Below are 25,566 nucleotides of genomic sequence, written 5' to 3'. Positions count from 1 at the left end.
GAAATATATTACTGTAAATGATTTCATTAGCGCAAGCATATATTTCTGCTACTATCACACCTATATATGTCTAGGGGTATATATACAGACATATATGTGTATATATACCCCCTATACACATGTTCACATGTCATGTCTGACATCAAACATGTCCTCAAAAAAGCACTGGCAGTGGCAACCCCTGCAGCATAAAAAATGCTTGGTTGGTGAGAAGCCATATGCCTGTGCCGAAGCAACTCAGAGAAATGATCATTTCTCTATAGCGGTCACCCTGCTATGGAAGGGTTTTGTCACCCTTCTATAGCAGTCACTGTCAGTTAACCCTACACTACACTACGGTCCCCTTACACTTAACACTTTCCCTACAGAAACTGAATAAATTAAAGCTAACTAATAGTGAAAAATAGCACCTAACTACACTAGATATCCCTTTCCTCACACTAAAAATAGCTAAATGACACTTTGCAACACATTAGAACAGAACAGCATTCCACTCTCTTTCATGTCCCGTATAAGAATGCTAGGAATTTGGCGGGGGCTATCTTATATACTGGGGGGCGTATTCACTAATGATTGGACTATGGACCCCCTAGTCACTCCAATTACATTCCTAGCATTCTCCTGCCCCCTCAATTGGCTTTTACTCATGGTCTGGTCCAATCACGGGCTTTTAAAGCCCATTTCCTGTCCCATTGCATTTTGGTCGGTTCTGGTTGCCGAATTCCGAACTTTTTGGGCAAAAAGTTCTAAATTCGGCCGAACCTCGAACACCCAATGTTCGGGCCGAACCGATGGTCGACCCGAACCGTTCGATCATCCCTAATTGGGACGCCTGTCTTTACACGCGCATGAACTTTAATGGCATCCCAGTCTTAGTCTGTAGGGTTCAGTATTGAGTTGGCCCATCCTTTGCAGCTATAACAGCTTCAACTCTTCTGGGAAGGCTGTCCACAAGGTTTAGGAGTGTGTCTATGTGAATGTTTGACCGTTCTTCCAGAAGCGCATTTGTGAGGTCAGGCATTGATGTTGGATGAGAAGACCTGGCTCACAGTCTCTTCACTAATTCATGCCAAAGGTGTTCTGTTACGTTAAGGTCAGGACTCTGCATAGGCCAGTCAAGTTCCTCCACCCCAAACTCGCTCATTATTGTCATTTTGGACCTTGCTTTGTGCACTGGGAACTGTGAAGGGAAATCCTAAGGCATCAACATACAAGCCATTTTGGACATTTTCATGCTCCCAATTTTATGGGAACAGTTTGGGGATAAAAATAAAGGTGTACCGCGCTATGGATATATACAACGTGCTATACCTAAATGCAGCTGTTCAAAAAATATGGTAATAACCAAATTTTCTCAAAGTGCAGTGCCAAATTACAGCGCAACAAGGTATTAAATAATGAATAAATATATAAAATTACCATAAATTAGTAGCTAATAAAGTGCAAAGTGCAATTCATATACAAAAAATCATGTGGTGCCCCCACTCCGGGGTTACTTAAATAATACAATGAGTGAAACTACAATAAATATATAAATAGTGCCAGTCCAATGTATATGCAAAATATGCAGTAATATTCCAATAAATAAATAATAGCATCAAAAGAAGTCCCAAAAAGTGCTCGAGTGCCAAGAGAAAAGTGCAAAATCATGCCATCAATCCAGTGCAGTGAATAGTGCCGATCCTCCCCCTTTGGGTGTTCAACTTACTGGACAAAGATGACCCCTGAGCTGTATAGATAAAAGGGTCGGCAGAGCTTGTGTCCCAGTAAGGAACCTGGTATAGAAATCCTTAAGGACATAGTATCTGTGACTTTCAGTGGCTCTCAATGACCCGATGCACATAAGTGGAGAAAAGAAGCTCACAATAGCGTAACTCCGACATAAACTTTTAATGTGTAAAAGCAAGAGTAAAACTCACATTTAGTAGCATAAATTCAGGCAGACAATGAATGTAGGCAAGTCTGGAATTCTTCCTGGCCGCGGTGTGCGCTCGGGATCTCTCCTTGGTCCCGACGTGCGTTCCACCGTACCGGAAGTGATGTATTGCTAGCCGTAAACCGGAAATTGCGTTGACGCGTTTCGCCCTCCCCTTTGGGCGTTATCAAAGACGTATTCCGGTCTGCGGCAATGGAGGTGATATATATACCTCCACAACTAATTAGCTAAATCAACTTCCTGTTCCTGTTGGGTGCACTAGGCTTCATTTACACCCAACAGGAAGTCTGAAGCCGCCATAATTCAATGGATTAAACTTAACCGGTTGCCGATCGCCGCACGACTATATACTGCGGCGGTCAGCCCCGGCCAGGCAGAGTGACGTATCGGTACGTCACTCGCCTGTCACTGACTTGCGAGCCTATCGCGGGCGGGCGCGCGCCCGCCGAGGCGCGCGCCCGCCGCGGCTCGTTCACAGGCAAGTCAGTGCGTGTGACCGGCGGACTCGATGTCCGCCAGTCACACTGCGATCGCTCCTGTGAAGGGAGAAAGACAGAGCAGCTTGTGTAAACAAGCTGTCTGTCAGTTCTCCCTGTGTAAAAGTGAAGATCTGTCCGTTCTACTATGTAGAACGGTGGATCTTTGCTTTTACACCAATAGGAATGTCCCTACACAGTTAGAAGCACGGCCCTAGGACACACTTAACCCCTCCCTGTCCAATAAAGTTAACCCCTTCCCTGCCAGTGTCATTTTTGCAGTAACAGTGCATATGTATAGCACTGATTACTGCAGTAATGTCACTGGTAACCCCAAAAGTGTCAAAAATGTCAGTCAAGGGTCCGATCTGTCCGCCACAATGTCGCAGTACCGAAAAAAAATCGCAGATCGCCGCCATTACGCGTTAAAAAAAAAAAACACCAAAAATGACAGAAATCTTTCCCTTTGTTAGTAAACGCGATAACTTTTGCGCAAACCAATCAAAATACGCTTTTTGCGATTTTTTTTTACCAAACATAGGTAGCATAAAACAAATTGGCCGAAAAATGTTAAAAAATTTAGATTTTTACTTTTTTTTGGGGGGAATTTCATATAAAAAAAATTTGAAAAATATTGTTATTTTTGCAAAATTTACGCTCTTTTTTTGTTTATAGCGCGTGATCAAAAAATCGCACAGGTGATCAAATACCACCAAAAGAAAGCTCTGTTTGTGGGAAAAAAAGGACGTCAAATTCGTTTAGGTACAGCGTCGCACGACCGCGCAATTGTCCGTTAAAGTCACGCAGTAAAAAATCGCAAAAAAAACCCCTGGTCCTTTAGCAGCCAAATCCTCCGGGGCTTAAGTGGTTAAAAACAAACAATCTGGAGCAAATCGAAAATAATTGAAATAATTAGATACATTGTAAAAACAAACATTAAGGACATTTAATTAGTCCTTATAAATATAAATTACCAGCTCAAACCGGCATATTTATATAGGAACACCAATATAGAAATATAAATACATGAACCCTCAATATGGTATTAAAAAATATAGATTAGAATATATGATGGGCCAATCAGAAAATACAACAAATAAGAGACATTTAAAAAGTTAAAATCCTAAAAATATATATTATTATTATGTCTCGAATGAAAACTATAAAAATATAAAAATATACATATATTATCATAATTGTTAAAAATTAATGATAAAAAATATATATATTATATATCATGTATGTATATTTCTAAAAATCCATATAAATGTCAATGTCATAATGTACTACCAATTAGATAAAAAACAGGTGAGGTCAAACTCTACGTTCAATCCCTCGGGCTGCATAGTCTTCATTAAATAAATCCATTTATGGTAATTTTATATATTTATTCAACAGTTTGGGGATGTCCCCTTCCTGTTCCAACATGACTGCGCACCAGTGCACAAAGCAAGGTCCATAAAGACATGGATGAGCAAGTTTGGGGTGGAGGAACTTGACTGGCCTGCACAGAGTCCTGATCTCATCCCGATTAAACACCTTTGGGATGAGTTAGAGCGGAGACTGCGAGCCAGGCCTTCTCCTCCAACATCAGTGCCTGACCTCACAAATGCGCTTCTGGAAGAATGGTCAAACATTCCCATAGACACACTCCTAAACCTTGTGGACAGTTGAAGCTGTTATATATATATATATATATATATATATATATATATATATATATATATAAAATGTATATATATATATATATACATAAAATATTTTATCATATCTTTTCATGTGACAACACTGAAGAAATGATACAATATAAAGTAGTGAGTGTACAGCATGTATAACAGTGTAAATTTGCTGTCCCCTCAAAATGACTCAACACACAGCTATTAATGTCTAAACCGCTGGCAACAAAAGTGAGTACACCCCTTAGTGAAAATGTCCAAATTGGGCCAAAAGTGTCAATATTTTGTGTGACCACCATTATTTTGCACTGCCTTAACCCTAGAATGGGCATGGAGTTCACCAGGTCAAGAGCTTCACAGGTTACCACTGGAGTCCTCTTCCACTCCATGATGACATCACAGAGCTGGTGGATGTTAGAGACCTTGCGCTACTTCACCTTTTGTTTGAGGATGCCCCACAGGAAGGAGGGCTGTTAACTGGCAAGACTGTCAGTGCATATACACTGCAGCCTCATCAGTGCCCATTAGTGCTGTCTCATTAGTGCCACCTCATCAGTGCCCTTCAGTGCTGCCTCACCAGTGCTTATCAGTTCAGCCTCATCAGTGTCTATCAGTTCAGCCTCATCAGTGCAGCCTCATCAATGACCATCAGTTCAGCCTCATCAATGCCTATCAGTCCCGCCTCATCAGTGCAGCCTCACCAGTGCCTATCAGTTCAGCCTCATCAGTGCAGTCTCGTTACTGCAGCCTCACCAATGCCCATCAGTTTAGCCTCATCAATGCCTATGAGTCCCGCCTCATCAGTGCAGCCTCCTCAGTGCCTACCAGTGCAGCCTCATCAGTGCAGCCTCATTAGTGCCCATCAGTGATGAAGAAAAATGATCTATTTGCAAACTTGTATAACAGAAACTAAGAAAAATGTTATTTTTTTCAAAATGTTCGATCCTTTTTTGTTTGCTTAGCAAAAGAAAAAAACCCAGTGGTGATTAAATACCACCAAAAGAAAGCTCTATCTATCTCAAAAAATTATAAAAATGTCATATGGGTACAGTGTTGTATGACTGCGCGATTGTCATTCAAAGTGTGAGCGGCCTGGGCATGAAGGGGGTGAACATGCCCAGTATTGAAGTGGTACAGTGCTTTGCGAAAGTATTCAGCCCCTTTGAACTTTTTGACCTTTTGCCACATTTCAGGCTTCAACCATAAAGATATAAAACTGTGATTTTTTCTGAAGAATCAACAACAAGTGGGACACAATCATGAAGTGGAATGCAATTTATTGGATATTTCAAACTTTTTTAACAAATAAAAAACTGAAAAATTGGGTGTGCAAAATTATTCAGCCCCCTTAAGTTTGTAGCGCCACCTTTTGCTGCGATTACAGCTGTAAGTCGCTTGGGGTATGTCTATATCAGTTTTGCACATCAAGAGACTGAACTTTTTGCCCATTCCTCCTTGCAAAACAGCTCGAGCTCAGTGAGGTTGGATGGAGAGCATTTGTGAATAGCAGTTTTCAGTTCTTTATACAGATTCTCGATTGGATTCAGGTCTGGACTTTGACTTGGCCATTCTAACACCTGGATATGTTTATTTGTGAACCATTCCATTGTAGATTTTGCTTTATGTTTTGGATCATTGTCTTGTTGGAAGACAAATCTCCGTCCCAGTCTCAGGTCTTTTGCAGACTCCATCGGGTTTTCTTCCAGAATGGTCCTGTATTTGGCTCCATCCATCTTCCCATCAATTTTAACCATCTTCCCTGTCCCTGCTGAAGAAAAGCAGGCCCAAACCATGATGCTGCCACCACCATGTTTGACAGTGGGGATGGTGTGTTCAGGGTGATGAGCTGTGTTGCTTTTACGTCAAGCATAACGTTTTGCATTGTTGCCAAAAAGTTAGATTTTGGTCTCATCTGACCAGAGCACCTTCTTCCACATGTTTGGTGTGTCTCCCAGGTGGCTTGTGGCAAGCGTTAAACTACACTTTTTATGAATATCTTTAAGAAATGGCTTTCTTCTTGCCACTCTTCCATAAAGGCCAGATTTGTGCAGTATACGACTGATTGTTGTCCTATGGACAGAGTCTCCCACCTCAGCTGTAGATGTCTGCAGTTCATCCAGAGTGATCATGGGCCTCTTGGCTGCATCTCTGATCAGTCTTCTCCTTGTATGAGCTGAAAGTTTAGAGGGATGGCCAGGTCTTCGTAGATTTGCAGTGGTCTGATACTCCTTCCATTTCAATATTATCGCTTGCACAGTGCTCCTTGGGATGTTTAAAGCTTGGGAAATCTTTTTGTATCCAAATCCGGCTTTAAACTTCTCCACAACAGTATCTCAGACCTGCCTGGTGTGTTCCTTGTTCTTCATGATGCTCTCTGCGCTTTAAACTGACCTCTGAGACTATCACAGTGCAGGTGCATTTATACGGAGACTTGATTACACACAGGTGGATTCTATTTATCATCATTAGTCATTTAGGTCAACATTGGATCATTCAGAGATCCTCACTGAACTTCTGGAGAGAGTTTGCTGCACTGAAAGTAAAGGGGCTGAATAATTTTTCAGTTTTTTATTTGTTAACAAAGTTTGAAATATCCAATAAATTTTGTTCCACTTCATGATTGTGTCCCACTTGTTGTTGATTCTTCCCAAAAAATTACAGTTTTATATCTTTTTGTTTGAAGCCTGAAATGTGGCAAAAGGTCGCAAAGTTCAAGGGGGCCGAATACTTTGTTTACTGTGTTTAATTCCTGTATTATTCTTGTCTTTTACAGTGTGTGTTTCTCATTTCTATTTTACTCAGTGGGTTTTGTTGCAGACATGTGTCTAACCGATCCAGCCACGATTATCCTCTCCATTTTTACCTGCGTTTTTCTGGCAATTGTTTTATTTGGACAGAAGAAAAAGGTTCATCCAAATTATCCTCCGGGACCTCCACCTTTGCCGATTATTGGAAATATGCACATGATAAACATGAAGAAACCACACCTTACATTTTATGAGGTAAGATCTCGGGCATGCGGATGCATAACCAAACAGTTCTCTACTTTAAAACTTAAACATGGAGTGACATAGAGACTTCCTGTAGACATGTGCGATTCGTTTGGTTACGAATCTCAATTCTGATAAAAGTTTTATTTGGAGATTTGGATGTATCCGATTTTCCGAATCACAATAGTAACAAGTTTTAACAAATTCAAAATAAATTATAATGAAACAAAGTGTCTGAATTAGTAGTTAAAATTGAATTTCAAAAGGAAACATATTGTGATAAATACAGCAAGGTAAAAAAAAAATGAAATAATATGATGATTCCTACTAAGCTGCTTTGTAGAATAGAATAGAATGAAACAGAATAGAAAATAAAGTAATCAAATAGAATAGAACAGAATAGACCAGAAAATAGAATAAAACAAAAAAGAATAACAAAATAGAATAGAATGGATATAGCGATCTTCTGAATTTCAGTTTAAAGTTTAAAAATGTGAATCGACTTGAAAATAATCAATATACAAAACAAATGCAAATATACAAAAGGAATTCCAAAAACGTAATGAATATGATGAAACAAAATTTTAACATAACAAACTAATTTGAAATAAAACACATTTTTCCATCGTGCACATCTCTAATTTGCTACCATTCTACAACAGTACCTTTTGTAATGTAGGATTTTGTCCAGCAGCTAAATTCACAGTTTAACTACAAAGTTTAAAACACATGAAACGTGTGTATCTGCCATGATTCTGTTCAACTACTTTCAACTACTTTTATAAAGATGAGAACACCTTTTATGCTTCAGTTAAAGTGCATGTAAACCCTTACCTTGTAAAACAACCCATTCAGTTTAAAATATAAATGAAAGGCAAAACATTTGTGTGTGTGTGTATATATATATATATATATATATATATATATATATATATATATATATACTGTATATATATATATCTTTTTTAGCGATCACATACCTTCTGTGCTCAGCTGCATAAGGAGCTCAAAGACCTGGGGAGAAGAAACAGCAGCACACTGGTCTTCCCATTAAAAGGTTGTGCGGGGGGGGGGTTGATAGCTGTAAGGACAGGTCTGATCATTGGAGGGGAGTAGGCTGAATTTTCAGCCAGAGAACTGTCCACAGTGTGCTCTCATACCTAGTGTGGTCAGTTTTTTTTCTGAGGATGGATTTTTTTTTCTGAGGATTTTCCTGCTCAAAGACCAGGGCCTATTTTGCGATTCAGCACTGCGTGACTTTAACGGACAATTGCGCGGTCGTGCGACGCTGTACCCAAATGAAATGGATGTCCTTTTTTTTCCCCACAAACAGAGCGTTCTTTTGGTGGTATTTAATCACCTGTGCGATTTTTATTTTTTGCACTATAAACAAAATAATAGCGTCAGTTTTGAAAAAAAATAACAATATTTTTCACATTTTTTTATATGAAATTCCCCAAAAAAAATGTAAAAGTCAAAATTTTTTAAAATTTTAGGCCAATTTGTTTTCTGCTACATATTTTTGGTAAAAAAAAATAGCAATAAGCCTTTTTTTGATTGGTTTGCGCAAAAGTTATTGCGTTTACTAACTAAGGGAAAGATTTATGTCATTTTTATTGTTTTTTTTTTTAACTAGTAATGGCGGTGATCTGCGATTTTTTTTTTGCGGGACTGTAACATTACGGCGCACAGATCAGACCCCTGACTGACATTTTTGACACTTTTGGGGGTACCAGTGACATTACTACAGTAATCAGTGCTATACATATGCACTGTTACTGTAAAAATGACACTGGCAGGGAAGGGGTTAACTTTATTAGTGATGAAGGGGTTAAGTGTGTCCCTAGGGGCATGATTCTAACTGTAAAGAGGCATGGTTTGTGATGTAACCACAGAGACATACGATCCTACATAGCAGGATCGTATGATCTCTGCAGTTACACCAGGAAGAATGACAGATGGCTTTGTTTACACCAGCCGCCTGCCTTTCTCCCTCTCCAGCGGGAGATCGCGAGTGGCCGGCGGACATTGGAGCCGCCTGTCACTCGCGCGGGGGTGCCCGTGATCAAGCGGGGGTGGGAGCGCGCCTCCGGTGGCACACGCTCGCCCCCTGCAGTCTCCTGGGCGAGCGACGTAGTGCCCAGGAGGGGCTGACTGCCGCAGTAAATATACTGTGGGCGGTCGGCAAGCGGTTAATACAGAATAAATCAGGAAAAAAGGGAAAAATAACAATAATTGAATACCCTGATTGATTGGGAATATCAGAGAATAGGTACACAAAAGGAAAAAAAAAAAGTTATCCTTCGCAGTTCAGGTGAATGCTGAGAGCTATATCAGTACTGTTAGGCACAAGGGAGTTCTCCGATGTCACGAGCATTCAGACCCTGAAGACATGACTCCTCTCTCAACAGGAAGAAGAGTGGAGGGCTCCACTACCTTTGAATGTAGACTTAGTTTGATATGAAGCTCACAGGAAAAAACAGGGCTCTAGTAATCTTAAACTACCGAGTGATTGGACTCCTGTCACATGACAAGGACATGATCATAGTGCTCGCACCTGGCTCATAGCTAATTTGGTTCAGTAATGGAAAGATTGTCAGCAGTGGGATTTCAGTCTGCATGGACCAGTTGGTTAAAAGTAGGGTCTGCCAAGGCTAGTAAGGCAATGTGTGAGCTGGAAGATACAGAGAACAATCCAGATGTGTGATCTTTCCATTGTGCCCAGGTAGAGTCAAACTGTTTTTGGGTATCTCTTCAGGTGGCTAGCCACTCCTCTGCCTCTATAATCTCTCTCACATTCCCAAGCCACTCCATTTCGCTCAGAATGTGCAAGCTTTTCCAGTGGACTGGCATGAGGCGCTTGGCAGCAATGAGAAGGTGGGGGAGAGCACTGTGTTTATAGCGAGCAAGAGGCATATGGGGGATGTGGAAGAGAAAGTGGAAAGGTCTATCCCAAGGCCATCCAACACATGTTCACAAACCATTACCCAAAATGGTTGTACTAATTGACAGCCCCACCATATGTGGTGGAATGTTCCCCTTTGTCCACAGCCCTTCCAAAACAGATCAGAGATTGAAGGGCAGATTTTAGTAAGGGTCGTGGGCACATGGTACCCCCTAGACAGTAGTGATCAACCGATATCGTTTTTTTCATTGCCGATACCAATATTTTGGCCATTGCAATATTTTGGCCGATATTGGCCAATATTTTCGTACATTTAAAAATCTTTTATTTTTTTATTTTTTTTACTTGACAGGTACTATTGTGGAGTGATCTGGGGGTCTAAAAGACCCCAAACTCCTCCTCTGCACTTAAAAACATTCAAAACACTAAGTTTGTTTGTTTTGAATGCTGTCATTCTTTTAAATCTGGCGCAGAGTACCCGGAAGTGATGTCATGACATCACTTCCGGGTTTTTACGTGGAGACCCGATAAGAGCCGAATGTGGCTTTGATCAGGTCTTCAGCGGCTGTGCAGGCTGGTTGCTTGGGTCTCCCGGTGGGACGGGAGACCCAGGTGAGCCGAAGAAGGCGGCGGGAGGGGGGGACGTCCCCTCCCACTCCTTGTAATGTCAGCCGAGTGGCTTCTCAGCCGCATCAGTAGTCATTTCAAGACAGCCGACCGTTGGCTATGGACGCTGGTACCAGGGTGATGCCTCTAGCTGCAGGCATCACTCCGGTACAAGCACTTTCCCGAAATATCGGCAATATCGGTCACCTTGGTGGCCGATTCCGATATATCAGGGAAAGAGCATATCGGCCCTCGATATATTGGCTTTGCCGATAATCGGTCGATCACTACTAGACAGTAGCTTATAGTTATTTTACTGTGCCTTGGACTCCACTGAGCTAGAATTTGTCAGTTGATACAAATGCTACAGCTATAGAGTAACAGAGGAAGTATATGGGACTTTAAAGGTGCAAAGTAGGTTTTCAATAAATAAAATGATGGAGAAAAATAATTTTCTTTTTTATATAAAAAATATCATTTTATTTGATTCACGTACAAGATAATGAGAATGTCATATAGCAGAATGTGAAAAATATTGTTTTTTTTTTTCAAAATAGTCGCTCTTTTTTTTTTTATAGCGCAAAAAATAAAAATCGCACAGGTGATCAAATACCACCAAAAGAAAGCTCTATTTGTGGGGAAAAAAGGACATCAATTTTATTTGGGTACAGTGTCACACGACTGCACAATTGTCCATTTAATTAACACAGTGCCAAATTCGCAAAATAGGGCCTGGTCATTAAGGGGACAAATCCTTCCGGTCTTAAAGTGGTTAATATTAGGGCACTTACCCAGGTATCCAGGGGTGTCCTCAACCGAGATGATTTTTCAATTGGCTATCAGGTGTCGGCACCGCCATCTTGCCTAAGGGAAACCGGCATAGAAGGCTTGCGGCTTCACAGTCAGTTTCCTACTGCACATGTGTGAACTGCACTTTGTGAAAGAGCTGGCTGTGGGGAAAGGAGGGGGGGCCGGGTTAAAACCAGGTACCCACTCCCCCCCCCCCCCCACAAGAGGTGGCAAATGTGGTAGCAGATGGGGAAGGTGGATGAGGCAGGCAAGCCTCTGCTTTAAGGACAGCAAAAGTATTTAAAATGCTAAAAGGTAAACTTTAAAGCTGAACCCTGGCCACAGAAAATGTCGTTTAAATATATTTCCACAAGTAATGTAATTCCATTGGAAACCTAGGTATTATCTTGTGAAAGTAATAGAGACATCATCATTATGCTGAACATAGCCTGTGCTGAGAGGAGTGGGGGGGGGGGGGACCCTGCAGGTCCACCCACTACAGACTGTTTAAAAACTACAGGAGGGGGCGGAGAGAAGACAAGTCACCTTGCACAAGGAGAGAGAGCAGCAGTGACTGGTCTTTATTACAGATACAAGCAGAAAGCGCTGATATGTGGAATATGTAGGTAGGTGTGTCAGTCCCAAATTTGTACACGAAAACAGAGGGAATGGCCCACGGGACTTTTAACGAGACACATACCAAATATTAAAAATATAAAGTTTATTGCACATCATAATGTACATTTAAAATCCAATAATGACATCATTGTGAATTAATCAATAGAAACAACCCAAAAAATAATGAAACACAGATTCATAACATATACAGCTTCATATATGAATAACAGTTTGTAGTGTATAGGTCTGTTTCCCTGCTCGACTCTGTCAGACCATGACATCTTCCCGGGACCCCCAGGGGGCGCTGGCAACACACCTGTGATCTGACTTTCCTCCTCTCCGCAACTCCTGGGGGGAAGATCTATGCACCTCTATTTTTTGGGGGGATTTCCTTGTCACCCTTGCCGACAAAATTTTTTAATGGGATGACCGTTTGGATGCTACAGACCCTTGTTTGGTCATTTGCAATGATCCAAATTGCTGTATCATTTATATACATATGTGCTTCTCCTGATGAAGTGAATACAACATTTTGCGAAACGCGTTGAGATCCATGCAGCACAGATTGTTGCTTTTTCATGATATTGTATACAATAGGAACTATACAGTACAAACTGTTATTCATATATGAAGCTGTATTTTGTTATGAATCTGTGTTTCATTTCTTTTTTGTGTTGCTTCTATTGATGAATTCACCATGTTGTCATTATTGGATTTTAAATGTACATTATGATGTGCAATAAACTTGTGTAGCAATATTTCCAGGCATTGGGCCTAAGGTGGGTATGCCATTGTTACCGGAAACACTTCCAACACTTTCAGAGAAGCCTATCCTACCCACACTTAACAACTGTACTTCCATTTTCTCCATCAGCTCATCCTCCAAAGTTATTGCCTTTTGTTCCACTTGACCCTCCCTTCTAGATTGTAAGCTCTAACGATAAGGGCCCTCTAACTCCTCCTGTTTTGAATTGTATTGTAACTGTATTGTCTTCCCTCACACTGTAAAGCGCTGTGCATACTGTTGGCGCTATATAAATCCTGTATAATAATAGTAATAATAATAATACATTTTTGTTTAGCACATTATGGTGCATTTAACCACTTAAGCCCCGGAAGATTTTACCCCCTTCCTGACCAGGGGGTATTTTGCAATTCGGCACTGCGTGACTTTAACGGACAATTGCGCGGTCGTGCGACGCTGTACCTAAACGAATTTGACGTCCTTTTTTTTCCCACAAACAGAGCTTTCTTTTGGTGGTATTTGATCACCTGTGCGATTTTTTGATCACGCGCTATAAGCAAAAAAAGACCGTCAATTTTGCAAAAATAACAATATTTTTCAAATTTTTTTTTTATGAAATTCCCCCAAAAAAAAAGTAAAAATCAAAATTTTTTAAAATTTTCGGCCAATTTGTTTTATGCTACATATGTTTGGTAAAAAAAATCGCAAAAAGCGTATTTTGATTGGTTTGCGCAAAAGTTATCGCGTTTACTAACAAAGGGAAAGATTTTTGTCATTTTTGTTGTTTTTTTTTTTAACGCGTAATGGCGGCGATCTGCGATTTTTTTTGCGGTACTGCGACATTGCGGCGGACAGATCGGACCCTTGACTGACATTTTTGACACTTTTGGGGTTACCAGTGACATTTCTACAGTAATCAGTGCTATACATATGCACTGTTACTGTAAAAATACACTGGTTGTGAATGGGTTAACTTTATTTGGGAGGGAGGGGCTGTGTGTATCCCTAGGGGCGTGCTTTCTACTGTGATTGGCTGTGGCTTGAGCTGTAAGGACACTGATCAACGAATCTACATACTAGATCCGTTTGATCAGTGTCTTTACAGCGAGGAGAATGACAGGTGGCTTGTTTACACAAGCTGCCTGACATTCTCCCTCTCCCCCGCCGATCGCCGAGTGACCGGCGGACATCGGGTCCGCTGGTCACACGCGCGGGGGGGTCCGTGACCACGCGGGAGCGGGAGTGCGCCTCCGGCGGCGCGCGCTCGCTCCCTAGACCCTCCCAAGCTAGTGACGTAGCCCTACGTCACTTTGCCTGTGAGGGGCTGACTGCCGACGTAGATCGGCGTTAGGCAGTCGGCAAGTGGTTAAATGCATTATTTACGCACATTGAAACTTTACCCTTGTTATGTGGGTGTTTTTCTTATCATTTTGTTTTCCTTTGTGAGAAAGAGGTTTCACTTTTTTGATGTGGTTAAATTGTTCAAAAGTTCATGATACGTAGGTTTTTATTTCCTACCATCCTTTTCTGATGGATTTTAAGTCTGGAAGCAGAGTAAAAAATCAATACGAACTGTAATTTAAAGGGTAAATCCACTTTCGTGGGGGAAAAAAAATAGCAAACAAAGAAAAATGATTATAGATTATTATAAATTGCGAAACAAGTCATATTGCAATTGAATCCTATTAAAAATAACCTTTCCTTTTTAACCACTTGCCGTCGTATATATACTGCTGCAGGCTGACTTGGCTGCACGAAACGCTGAACCTGTACGGGGGTACGCGGGAGCGCTTCTGGGGGCGATCGCTCCCCCCAATAGTGTCAAAAACGTCAGTTAGGGGTCCGATCTGTCCGCTGCAATGTCGCAGTCCTGCTAAAAATGTCAGATCAACACCATTACTAGTAAATAAATAAAATAAAAATGACATAAATCTTTCCCCTAGTTTGTAGACGCGGTAACTTTTGCACAAACCAATCAAAATATGCGTATTTGGATTTTTTTACCAAAAATATGTAGCATAATACAAATTGGCCTAATGTATTTTTTCTTTTTTATTTCTTTGGGGGGGGGGGGGGATTTATATAGCAGAAAGTGAAAAATATATATATATTTTTTTTCAGAATTGTTGCTTTTTTTTGCTTATAGCGCAAAAAAAAAAAAAACGCAGAGGTGATCAAATACCACCAAAAGAAAGCTCTATTTGTGGGAAAAAAAGGACATCAATTTTATTTGGGTACAGGATCCTACGACCGCCTAATTGTTCATTAAAGTAACGCAGTGCCGAATCGCAAAAAAATGGCCTGGTCATTAAGGGGGCAAATCCTTCCGATCCCGAAGTGGTTAATCTGCGGCAGCTGTAATTTTCTGAAAATGCAATGCAATATGGCTACCTGGAGGTGTTCTGTTCACAGAATTGATACTGACCACACCCCCAGAAAAATAATTTCCTGCTTGTGTGATTGGCTCACCGATTTTCCAAGAAGTCTGCACTAAGATACAAATCAGATTTCTGGCATCTCCTGCAACAGAAATGTCATTTTTGGTGAGATACTCCCAATAGGAACGCGTCTAAAGGGATGCAGGCCCAGCAGATTTTCTCATTAGTGCTCTGCAGCTGCACAGCTGATTAATAATTATGAAACCACTCCCATTAGACCCACTCAGCACAGAGGCACAGAGGAACAAACAGGGATTTCTTCAAAATAACAAAAGGTAGGAATCTGCAACAAAGTTGTTAAAATCCCTGCAATGTACAGAGATCCCCCAGAGGGGAATGTTTTTTTCTCAACAAAAGTGGAGTTACGCTTTAACCACTTACTCCGGAAGGTTTTACCCCCTTCATGACCAGTCCATTTTTTACTATACAGCACTGCGTTACTTTAATGCCTGCTACATACAATGAGATTATCAGACAAATGATCGTTTGTTTTTTTTTGTTTTTTTTTTTTGCATGCTAATCTTATATCGAAAATGAAGAGTTTACTAAAGTTACAAAAATTCTGGTACGACAAAAAAAAAAAAAATGGAAGTGATACAATGTATTGTAATGTATTTTCGAATGACAACTGTACTGATTTAATGAAAATCGTGCGATCTGGTATCATATGAGAAAAAATGTTGTGCTTGTCCGATCAGATATCATTGGATAAATTGTCATTATTGGCTCTCAAAAGCTCTGTACTAATGATCAGATTAGCGTACGATTGCTTTTAAAGTGGTATTTTTCATACGATTTTCTGATTGTGTGTACAGGCCTTAACTGACAATTGCGCAGTCATGCAACGCTGTACATAAATTAAATTTAGATATTTAAATAGCAAGATCACTTTTCAGTGTATAGAGCTCTGTGTTGTTTACCAACACAGAGCTCTCTTCCATAAATCACTGAACCGATCTTTGGCCGGGACCCGCTGATCAGCTTATACTGTAACAAATCACACCATAGCCGGGGAGGCAGGCACGTGCGCCCTACCCAGAAGTGTTGATCACGTACCAGAAATGTGATCCAGCGTATGGCGCTCCCCCTGCCGCAGTAAATGTACGTGGGGAAAAAAAAAAAAGATTGCACTGGTGGAAAGTTATTAAAACTGGAACAGACAGAACCTGGAGCATCTGTATGCGGTAAATAATCAGCTTCTATCTTCAGCTTGTTTGGTTAAAGTTTGAAAATGAAACCTAGAAGCTGATTGGTTGCCATGCACAGCTGCTCCAGATTCCGTCTTCTCCAATTTTGATAAACTCTCCTCACTGACTTTCAATGCAGTAGTCCAGTGCTACTCAACTGCCTTCCTCAAGTACTGCCAACAGTTTATGTTTTCAGGGAACTTCCTTAGATGAAACATACTGAAAATAATTACAGAGTCCACTGTCAATTATACTTTTTAAATGCCCAGAGGCAGATTAAGGTAAATAGGTAAAGTCAATTTCAGTGGAGAGAGGGAGACTTTCAATAATGGATGCAATATAGCAACTAGGGGGCTCTGAGAGTTCTGCAGGGAAAGAAATAAAACAGCAGAGGGCAGTGCCAGGGCAAGTTCATCCAGTGCCCAGGGCAAGATGCCAAACTGCGCCCCCCATCTTGTTCATGATGTGCAAGCTTAGGGGATCCTTTGCCCATCAGTCAAAATCCCTGCCACTGTCATTTCTCCTGTCAGTCTTGTAACAGAAAGAAGTAGCCCCCATCCCTACAGTAAACCATTTCGCCCAGGGAAACCGCTGACCCCACTCACCCCTTGTCCCGGCCCTGGCAGAGGGTGCCAACTAAGTGCACTAAGTAGCAACTCAGATACATAAGGATAAGAGCATGTAATCCGGAACAAACAAAGGGAAAGCCGCTCAGGTGCAAGTTCAGGGCTTGGTGCCGGTCAGATCCGTCATCCAAACGCAGAAAAGTCCAAAAATTGAGACCGCACTCAAGGTAGTAAGATGAAAGCAAATGAACTCCTTTATTCCTCATAAATGAAGCAAACAGACAGTGCACAAACAGACGTGGCGGGTTGACGCGTTTCACGATGCTGTAGATCGCTTACTCATAACCACACACAATGAGATTGTGGGAGCTGGCAAACATTTGTAGATAAACAAGCAGGTGGTAACAAGGAAGTGTGATCACACACATCTTGAATTAATTATGTTAATGAGAAACAAATGCAAGCCAGGCAATCCCCAATCTCACAGTGAAGACAAATAATTACAGAAACTCTCCCTTTTCTCTAGAGGAGGAGACGTGCATAAACGAACAATATAAAATCATATAAACATGATAAGACACAGAAAAACAGGCTACATGTAAAAGAAAACGTATACATTTCTTTCTGACCTCTGGTGATAAAGAAAAAGAAGAAAATAGTAACCGAACCACCCAAAATCTCTCGTGCCAGTTGAATGGCTATATATAAACTATGTAGTGTAGGGGTGGTGAGAACCATGTATATTGATATAAATATCCCGAAGACACACACCTATCATGTTGGCCAAGCAATGGACAAACAAGAAAGATGTATATAATATGTGTGAAATGGTGTTCAAAAAATTATATGTATAAATGCGAAAAAGTATAATGATAATGATAAGTGAAAATATGAAAATGCACATATGAACATTGTATGTTCTAAAAAATGTGTATATGTATATGTAAATAAATATAACATATATAGCATATGTGCGTGAAAAAACTTTGTGGATATGCTATTGAAAGATATGTGAAAGAAAATTTGTGAAGAGAATATATTGTCAATGAAAAAAAGATATGAAAAAATGAGAAATAAAAAATAAAAATTGAAAAAAATCAAAAATCAATTTCAATTTCAAAATCTTAAGTGGCAACTCAAGTGATATACAAGGATAAGAGCATGTAATCCACCAAGTGCAGTTAGCTGTTGAGCCTCAATGTGTCTCCAGGATCTAGGAAGCAGATGCTGTTGTCAGGACACCATAAATGAAACCGGAAATCCTGGAGCCACTCATGGAGTGCATAGACTGTGCAAGACCGAAAGTAATATTACACCTGGGATGGCCGCAATGTTGGGAGTGTGGCTACATGTTTCAGAACGAACTACTCCTTTTTTGAACTCTGAAACATGCAATTCGGTGTGGCTCCAGGATTTCCAGTTTTGTTTCTGGTGTCCTACACAGCTGCTGACAGCAGCATCTGCTTCCTGGCTTTTGGAGACCCACTGAGGCTCAACAGCAAACTGCACTGGGTGGGTTACATGTTCTTATCCTTGTATATCACTTGAGTTGCCACTTATGATTTTTAATAAAATCTTTTCCTATATACTGCACATAGTCGGCACCCTCTGCTGTTGCTTTATATATTGCAGAGATTACCTCACCACCGATATCTTTGGACCTTTGGACTTTTTTGTATAATCCTAAAGCCCCCACAGTGTATGATTATGTTGTAGCTTAGTTCAATCCCTACCTGCGCCATTCTCGATAATTCCCTGTACTACAGGGAAATAGGAAGCCAATTGGTTGTTCAACTTCTCAGCAACTCATTTTCAATATTTCACTTTTTGGTGGACAGTTAATTTAGGTGGTAATGTGAGGTATAAAATGTAAATTAGATTTTTGAGATTATTAATGATTTCTATATTGCATTGCAGCTTGCTAAGAAATATGGTCCAGTGTACAGTTTACAGATGGGGCCACAGAAGATGGTTGTGCTGTCTGACTACAAGACGGTGAAAGATGCTCTTGTCAATCATGCCGAGGTGTTTGCCGATAGACCACATGTTCCAATATTCGCAGATTTAACTAAAGAAAAAGGTAACCATAACAGCTCCTAATTTTCAATTTAACAGTGGTCATTTACGGTGCTGTGTTCTACCTTGGGAGCTGCCTAGATTGTGCCAGCCCTATATCTATGACATTGTTATTTTAAGTAATAAAGTTAAATAGGAAAGGGAGGATAAATGGCACTGCCTAGTACCAAGAGAATTGTGAGCTAGTAGGGGAGATTGAGTGAGTCTGACAAGTATCAATTATCCAAGAATTGTGTTGAGAAAAGTGCTATAGTGCAGCAAAGGTTGTGTATAAATACAGTGCATTGCGAAAGTATTCGGTCCCCTTGAACTTTTCGACCTTTTGCCACATTTCAGGCTTCAAACATAAAGATATAAAACTGTAATTTTTTGTGAAGAATAAAAAACAAGTGGGACACAGTCATGAAGTGGAACAAAATTTATTGGATATTTTAAACTTTTAAAACTGAAAAATTGGGCGTGCAAAATTATTTAGCCCCTTTACTTTCCTTGCAGCAAACTCTCTCCAGAAGTTCAGTGAGGATCTCTGAATGATCCAATGTTGACCTAAATGACTAATGATGATAAATAGAATCCACCTGTGTGTAATCAAGTCTCCGTATTAATGCACCTGCACTGTGATAGTCTCAGAGGTCCGTTTAAAGCGCAGAGAGCATCATGAAGAACAAGGAACACACCAGGCAGGTCCGAGATACTGTTGTGGAGAAGTTTAAAGCCAGATTTGGATTCAAAAAGATTTCCCAAGCTTTAAACATCCCAAGGAGCACTGTGCAAGCGATAATATTGAAATGGAAGGAGTATCAGACCACTGCAAATCTAAGAAGACCTGGCCGTAACTCTAAACTTTCAGCTCATGCAAGGAGAAGACAGATCAGAGATGCAGCCAAGAGGCCCATGATCACTCTGGATGAACTGCAGAGATCTACAGCTGAGGTGGGAGGCTCTGTCCATAGGACAACAATCAGTCGTATACTGCACAAATCTGGCCTTTACGGAAGAGTGGCAAGAAGAAAGCCATTTCTTAAAGATATCCATAAAAAGTGTGGTTTAAAGTTTGCCACAAGCCACCTGGGAGACACACCAAACATGTGGAAGAAGGTGCTCTGGTCAGATGAAACCAAAATCGAAATTTTTGGCAACAATGCAAATTGTTATGTTTGGCGTAAATCAACACAGCTCATCACCCTGAACACACCATCCCCACTGTGAAACATGGTGGTGGCAGCATTATGATTTGGGCCTGCTTTTCTTCAGCAGGGACAGGGAAGATGGTAAAATTGATGGGAAGATGGGTGGAGCCAAATACAGGACCATTCTTGAAGGAAACCTGATGGAGTCTGCAAAAGACCTGAGACTGGGACGGAGATTTGTCTTCCAATAAGACAATGATCCAAAACATAAAGCAAAATCTACAATGGAATGGTTCACAAATAAACATATCCAGGTGTTAGAATGGCCAAGTCAAAGTCCAGACCTGAATCCAATCGAGAATCTGTGGAAAGAACTGAAAACTGCTGTTCACGAATGCTCTCCATCCAACCTCACTGAGCTTGAGCTGTTTTGCAAGGAGGAATAGGCAAAAATTTCAGTCTCTCGATGTGCAAAACTGATAGAGACATACCCCAAGCGACTTACAGCTGTAATCGCAGCAAAAGGTGGTGCTACAAAGTATTAACTTAAGGGGGCTGAATAATTTTGCACGCCCAATTTTTCAGTTTTTTATTTGTTAAAAAAGTTTGAAATATCCAATAAATTTTGTTCCACTTCATGATTGTGTCCCACTTGTTGTTGATTCTTCACAAAAAAATTACAGTTTTATATCTTTATGTTTAAAGCCTGAAATGTGGCAAAAGGTCAAAAAGTTCAAGGAGGCCGAATACTTTCGCAAGGCACTGTATATGTATACAAAAACAACAGTTTCAATAACAGTGTTATTAAAAAGCTTAATACGCAAAAAAAAGGGGAAAAAACAACATCAATAAAGTGACAAATGCAAACAAAGTGACATCTGTGCAAAAAGTCAAAAAAAGTTAAGTATTTAGAGAATTATTAAAATCGAATGCCAAAGCGCTAATAAATCTAAATAAATGTTTAAATGTTAATAAATGACTGTGAAGACACACGTGCCCCCCCTCTCTCCCAGGAGCACACTCACCAGAGAGATGAACCCCTACAGGGGTAACGAGCATCAATCAGAGTTAGAGATGGCTCTTGTAAATATGCCCAGGTTTGGAGACCTTAAGTGCACAGACCACGGATGCCAATATACTTGAATATCCAAAAAAAGGAGTAAAACTCGGGACAAGGCCCTGTTCAACCCACTCAGCACTTAAATGAATGCAATCTCACACCAGGGATATTTGCCTGTGAGGATGAATGAACGAAATGCTAACTTAGATCACTGACACTATTCAAGTCAAAAAGCTGCTGCTATAAAATAAATGATATGATAACAGGTGCGTATATAAAGTGAACCTATATATAAGCACTAGCAGCGCTAATACCTCTTAATACCCAGAGGAATGAATGTATCTGTATTCAAACAAATGAATTTGATCAGGATAAACAATATATAGTAGCAATCTTAATATCATAAAAGGTAAAACGGCATGCAACGGTGGATATGAAAGTCTCCTAATCCCAGTGATGGAAAGATAGCATGGAATAGTCCCAAACAAGGAGAACACTCCTTTTTTCGTTTCACACCATAAACAGAGCCTTCACCACACCGATGTGCTCCCCTAGGTATTGCACACGTACCCTCATAAAAAGGATCAACCGCCTTATGAAAACAACCACGTAATCATCCGCAGTCAGATTCCGCTCCACCTCCAGATCCAGGTGTCAGCTCCACCCTCAGGATCCACAGTTCATAATAGGCTCATGAAATAAAAATAAGGGGGCCCATAGCGTAACATGTATAAAACCGACAATTTATTGATAAAAGAGATTGCACTCACATGGAATAAGATCTTAACAAGCGATGTAGATGTACCAAAGGATCATCCCCCTGTAACTCCCGCCACCGCCGCTGACTCCACCGCACCACAGAGCTCGGATGCCTCCGTAGCCGACTTCCTGGTTGGACGGACGGGTCGTCAGCGTGACGTAGGACGCTGTGCAGGGTTGCCTAGGCTGCTCACGCTCTGACACGTTTCGTCATCACGGACTTTAACTGAGGGCGTGAGCACGCAGCCCGGACACCTCATTTAAATAGCAAAACAAATGGGCGGTGACGCAAGTGATCACTCACAGCCGCAAACTGGAAGTGAGGCGCCAACAGACATCCAGAACCATCTCTGCGGACAGTGGAGCCAACTTGCTCATATACCACCCAAATTACCAGCATTCTGATAAATAAATCCCCGCAATGAAAGCAGCAGCATTCGTGGCATCCACCATACATGGGCCCAAAAAATAAACTTATAAAAGCATCAAATACTGCTGCTTTTCCATACTAGTCAGCGGGAAAGAATTGCGAGCTATACATCATACCTCGCCGGAAACAAACCAGCATAGTATATACACATATAAATAAAACAGCCATCTCAGATCACCACTACTACTCCTTGCTAATGACCCTATGCCAATGTTAGTGACAGGAAGAAGACCACCAAAATAACCATTACGGGCATGTGGTCAGCCAATTCAAATATGTAATGAAGAATAGGCAACTAGCACTCCCTCATCCCCACGCTAATGGGTTCAAGCAAGGAGGACGATGTGATACTGCATGACCGCTATAAGTACAGACAAGCGATTGCAATAAATAAATGACTAATATGACCTCTAAAACAGAGGCCCTAAAATCTAGACATCACACATACTTTTGTGCTCAGTACAAGATAAAATTGTAATTAAAAATTTCTCTATAGGGAACCACATAGTAGGGTACACCTATAATGATGCCATCTATAAATAAAATATAATATGAATGGTGGAGACCATCAATCTCAAAAGGAGATTTTTCAAATTTAATATCAAAATACTTAAATTTCTAAAATCGAAGATAAATACTATAGGATAGAATAGCAAATAAAATCAAAGTATTAATACTCAGTACTCCCCAAGATTAATTACGCTCAATGAGGAGCGGACCAAGCGGGCCAACTAGAGCGACCACCTAAAATCCTAGTGACCCAAGAAAATTAAAAATTACTGATAAAACAGTTAATGTCAAGCTCAACATTCATGTCATTCTGGGCAAGGGCATTGGTCTGGTATATCCAGAAAGTTTCTCTTTTGGACAATTCCCTCACACGGTTGGAGCCCCTCCATACTTGGTCCACCTTCTCAATTCCCCAAAAAAGTAAACCAGAAGGGTCTCTATTGTGATGGTGCCTGAAATGCAGAGAGACACTGTGGTACTTGTAGCCTTTACAGATATTCCCTATGTGCTCAGAGACCCTTTTCCCCAGCTTTCTTTTAGTCCGACCAATGTAGATCAGGCCACAAGGGCACTGGAGACCATACACTACGTGAGTAGACATGCAGGTAATAAGGTCCTGTATTTCAAAATTGCGCCCATTGGCTGTCGAAGTAAAGGACGTATGTCCCCTAAGATGGACATTTACTTGCCTGCATGCTTTACAATGTCTGCATGCATAGAAGCCCACTCTGTTGTCCCAAAAAAACTTTGGTCTAACAGGAGGGTCCAAGACCTTTTTAACCAACCTGTCTCCAAAACTAGGCGCTCTTCTATAAATGAAGACCGGCTTTTCGGGTACCACTTTTCCAATAAACTTTGCATGTCGTTTTACCTTTTATGATATTAAGATTGCTACTATATATTGTTTTTCCTGATCAAATTCATTTGTTTGAATACAGATACATTCATTCCTAGCGCTGCTAGTGCTTATATATAGGTTCACTTTATATACGCACCTGTTATCATACTTGAATATTCGTCTCAGTGACCACAGATATGTAGAAAAGGAAATAACTTCATAGCCTGATTCCATAAATATGAATAGTTTATTTAAATGGTAAAAATATACTCACAAACAAGCAGTAAAAATGAGCTGTAAACCAGGCGATGTTTCCGTACGTTCCACGGACCAGAAAGTGTACAGAGCGGAAGTGATGTAGTGATGCTCTACACGTTTCGTCGATATGACATCATCAGGAGCAGAATCAGCTAGGTCAATTCCGCATTATACAGTATCTCACAAAAGAGAGTACACCCCTCACATTTTTGTAAATATTTTATTATATCGTGTCATTTGACAACACTGAAGAAATGACACTGTGCTACAATGTAAAGTAGTGAGTGTACAGCTTGTATAACAGTGTAAATTTGCTGTCCCCTCAAAAAAACTCAACACACATCCATTAATGACTAAACCACTGAGAACAAAAGTGAGTACACCACTAAGTGAACATGTCCAAATTGGGCCCAAAGTGTCAATATATTGTGTGGCCAGCATTATTTTCCAGCACTGCCTTACCCCCTTGGGCATGGCGTTCACTAAAGCCTCATAGGTTGCCACCGGAGTCCTCCACTTCTCCATGACGACATCACGGAGCTGGTGGATGTTAGAGACCTTGCGCTCCTTCTGTTTGAGGATGCTCCACAGATGCCCAATAGAGTTTAGGTTTGGAGACATGATTGGCCAGTCTATCACCTTTACCCTCAGCTTCTTTAGCAAGGCAGTGGTCGTCTTGGAGGTGTGTTCGGGGTCGTTGACTTGTTGGAATACTGCCCTGCGGCCCAGTCTCCGAAGGGAGCGGATCATGCTCCTTTCCAGTATGTTATAGTATATGTTGGCAATCATGGTTCCCTCAATGAACTGTAGCTCCCCATTGCTGGCAGCACGCATGCAGACCCAGACTATGACACTCTCATTACCTTGCTTAATTTTAGGCGAGACACACTTTATTTTTTTTGTACTCCTCACCTAGTTGCCGCCTTGACACCATCTGAACCAAATAAGTTTATCTTGGTCTCATCAGAACACAGGTCATGGTTCCAGTAATCCATGTCCTTAGTCCGATTGTCTTCAGCAAACTGTTTGCGGGCTTTCTTGTGCATCAACTTTAGAAGAGGCTTCCTTCGGAGACGACAGCCATGCAGACAATTTGATGCAGTATGCCGCATATGGTCTGAGCACTGACAGGCTGACCCCCCCACCCCTTCAACCTCTGCAGCAATGCTGGCAGACAGCCTCTGGATATGACGCTGAGCACGTGCACTCAACTTCTTTTGTCTACCACGGTGAGGCCTGTTCTGAGTGGAAACTGTCCTGTTAAACCGCTGCATGGTCTTGGCCACCATGCTGCAGCTCAGTTTCAGGGTCTTGGCAATCTTCTTATTGTGTTGGCCATCTTTATGTAGATCAACAATTCTTTTTTTCAGATCCTCAGAGAGTTGTTTGCCATGATGTGCCATGTTGAACTTCCAGCGACCAGTATGAGAGAGTGAGAGTGATAACGCCAAATTTAACACACCTGCTCCCCATTCACACCTGAGACCTTGTAACACTAATGAGTCACATGACACCGTGGAGGGAAAATGGCTAATTGGGCCCAATTTGGACATGTTCACTTAGGGGTGTACTC

The 25,566-nt window shown here is 41.0% G+C and overlaps 1 protein-coding gene across 2 annotated transcripts in view; it reads left to right on the top strand.

Annotated features, from left to right (window-relative positions):
* The first annotated feature begins 6,900 nt into the window (after positions 1 to 6,900).
* LOC309551308 (cytochrome P450 2K1-like) overlaps positions 6,901 to 25,566 on the top strand; it is an 88,989-nt gene continuing 70,323 nt past the window's right edge. For both annotated transcript variants that reach the window (XM_082251842.1, XM_082251841.1), the window contains exons 1-2: positions 6,901 to 7,090; positions 18,850 to 19,012. In XM_082251842.1, the coding sequence (XP_082107968.1) occupies positions 6,908 to 7,090; positions 18,850 to 19,012 (346 nt within the window). In that variant the 5' untranslated portion in view covers positions 6,901 to 6,907. The remainder of the gene's footprint in view (positions 7,091 to 18,849; positions 19,013 to 25,566) is intronic.

The sequence above is a fragment of the Pelophylax lessonae genome, assembly GCF_965119305.1.
Source record: "Pelophylax lessonae genome assembly, chromosome: 3".
Taxonomy (NCBI): domain Eukaryota; kingdom Metazoa; phylum Chordata; class Amphibia; order Anura; family Ranidae; genus Pelophylax; species Pelophylax lessonae.
This window is presented reverse-complemented; position numbering and strand designations above follow the sequence as displayed.